This window comes from Octodon degus, unplaced genomic scaffold (assembly GCF_000260255.1).
Source record: "Octodon degus isolate 3935 unplaced genomic scaffold, OctDeg1.0 scaffold00003, whole genome shotgun sequence".
Classification (NCBI taxonomy): domain Eukaryota; kingdom Metazoa; phylum Chordata; class Mammalia; order Rodentia; family Octodontidae; genus Octodon; species Octodon degus.
Window position 1 is genome coordinate 7,360,983 of NW_004524579.1, and position 1,990 is coordinate 7,362,972.

Below are 1,990 nucleotides of genomic sequence, written 5' to 3' on the forward strand. Positions count from 1 at the left end.
CCGGCCCCTCCCCACCTGCGACCCCGGCCCGCCGCCCTCTGCGTCAGCGCCGCCGGCGCCCTAGGGGCCCTGCGCGGCGCGAGGGTTGGGGTGCGTCTTGCTTTGCGGATTAGTGAGGAAGGGCGGCGTACCTGGAGGGGAAAGGGCGACCCGAGGAGGGACCTGCATGGTGCATTGCCTCTCCGAAGACTTAGGTGCGCCTCCGCCGGGGCTAAACACGACCCCCACCGCCCTGCCCTTGTGCAGGGGCGCACACCAAGGATGCGGTCCCGGCCTGGGTCTGCCCTTGCGCAGCGCTCGCCTGACCTTCTCAAGGGGAGCGCTGAGTGCTCCACGGGCAGCCCGGGTGCACTGATAGGCCCTTGAGCGCTGCCGCCCACCAGCCTCAACAGGGGAGCCCTTCTGCGGCGTGTAATGCTCGGAGGCCCAGGGCTGCCCTTTGTTAAAGTTCTCAGCTAGCCACGTTTCTCTGGGTCATTGGTCAAAACACCTTTTTCCAATATGAATATCCCCTGTTTCTTTTTTTCAACTAATCTTGCAGGAAGAGGCTAGATGCCCTACTATCCTTACAAGCTCCGTGTTTCCAAAGGAATTACTGTACCAGCAAATTTGATTCCTCCTTAGCAGGACACCCATGCTTTAAATGATTCCTGAGATAGTGCTGTATAAAATGTGGAGCCTGAAACCCGTGAGTTTATAAACCCAGGCTTTTTGTTTATTAATTGTGAGGCCCATGGCAAGCCACTACCCTCTGTGAGCTCTCTGCTCACTTCTTGAATGATAGATGTAATCCCGCTTGCAAAGCTGTGGGATTGAAGCGGATAACTAAGATGCCAAGCACAGGGTCCAGCCAGGGAGAGGGTCTCTTATGTCCTGTTACAGAATCACCAATCAAATTCACGCTGGAGGACTTTCAAACTTAACTTCTCAGGCTAATTTGACATTTAATGTGAAAGGTAATGATACCATTCTGTAACATTTTTAGACGTTTAAGGGGAATTTGAAAGACAAAGTGGAGCAACTCAGAGGTAGAGGTTTAAGCAAGCGAAAGAAATGCATACGTGGAAAGGATGTAGAAATTATGGTGTTGCGCAATGTAACCCCTTTGACTTTTCATCTCTTTGCACCACTTAAACTGATTGTTACCAAGTTATTACAGCCTGCCACTTGTCTAGGAGCTCTACACATTTGTTGGCCTGCCAGGGGACCAGTCTTCCCAGGCAGGCTTGGCTTTTTTAAAAAGGAAACTTGACTATAAGAGGAAAGTATTGATAGCCTAGACATTGAGAACTAGTCCTACTTTAAGAAATCTTACCTCTATGTCAGTTGTGCCCAGCTGTGTAGATGCTTGCTGTGTGTCTTTCCTAACTTTGTCTCTTTTGATTTGTCGGCCAGCATGATGACACAACTCGCAGTCCTAGAAGTAATGCCTCAGTAGCGAGCGGGGCTTCCTGGGGACACCCATGAGAGTGAGGGTGTGTGTGGTTACTCACCCATGCCAGATACATGAAATAGACTGACGAAGGCAAAGCAGGAGCAACTGGAGAGCCACATCACTCACAGGAGCGCAGGGACTGTTCGCTCCCTGGCCAGCAGCCTGGGCTGTGATGGAGGTGTGACTGCCAGGCCCTAAACTTCTACAAAAGTGCCAGGGATCCCAAGGCCGCCCCAAAAGGGCAGGGGGTTGCAGAATACACAGTCCTTGTTTGTAATACAGTTAGAAACAACAGAGCAGAAAAAGTCACTCTCTTCCCCACATTTTGGTCTTTCCTCCTTCCATTGTCCTAAGAGAGGAAGAAAATACAATAACAAAAACCCAGGAGCTGTCCAATGTCACCTTCACGTGACTCAAACCTCTTTAAGGGTTCATAAATATGTACTATATATGCATGTAATTAAGATCAGAGTGAATTCTGGGACAGACATGTTGAGAGCCCCGCTCCCTGTCAATCATTCCTGCCCATCACACCTAGAGATTTAGGGAGGCTCC

General features: G+C 50.6%; 1 protein-coding gene across 1 annotated transcript in view; it reads right to left on the reverse strand.

The window, feature by feature from the left end:
• B4galt6 (beta-1,4-galactosyltransferase 6) overlaps positions 1–293 on the reverse strand; it is a 90,094-nt gene extending 89,801 nt beyond the window's left edge. Inside the window, exon 1 of the mRNA XM_023714107.1 lies at positions 132–293. Within this exon, the coding sequence (XP_023569875.1) occupies positions 132–168 (37 nt within the window). The 5' untranslated portion in view covers positions 169–293. The remainder of the gene's footprint in view (positions 1–131) is intronic.
• Between the last annotated feature and the right edge of the window lie 1,697 nt (positions 294–1,990).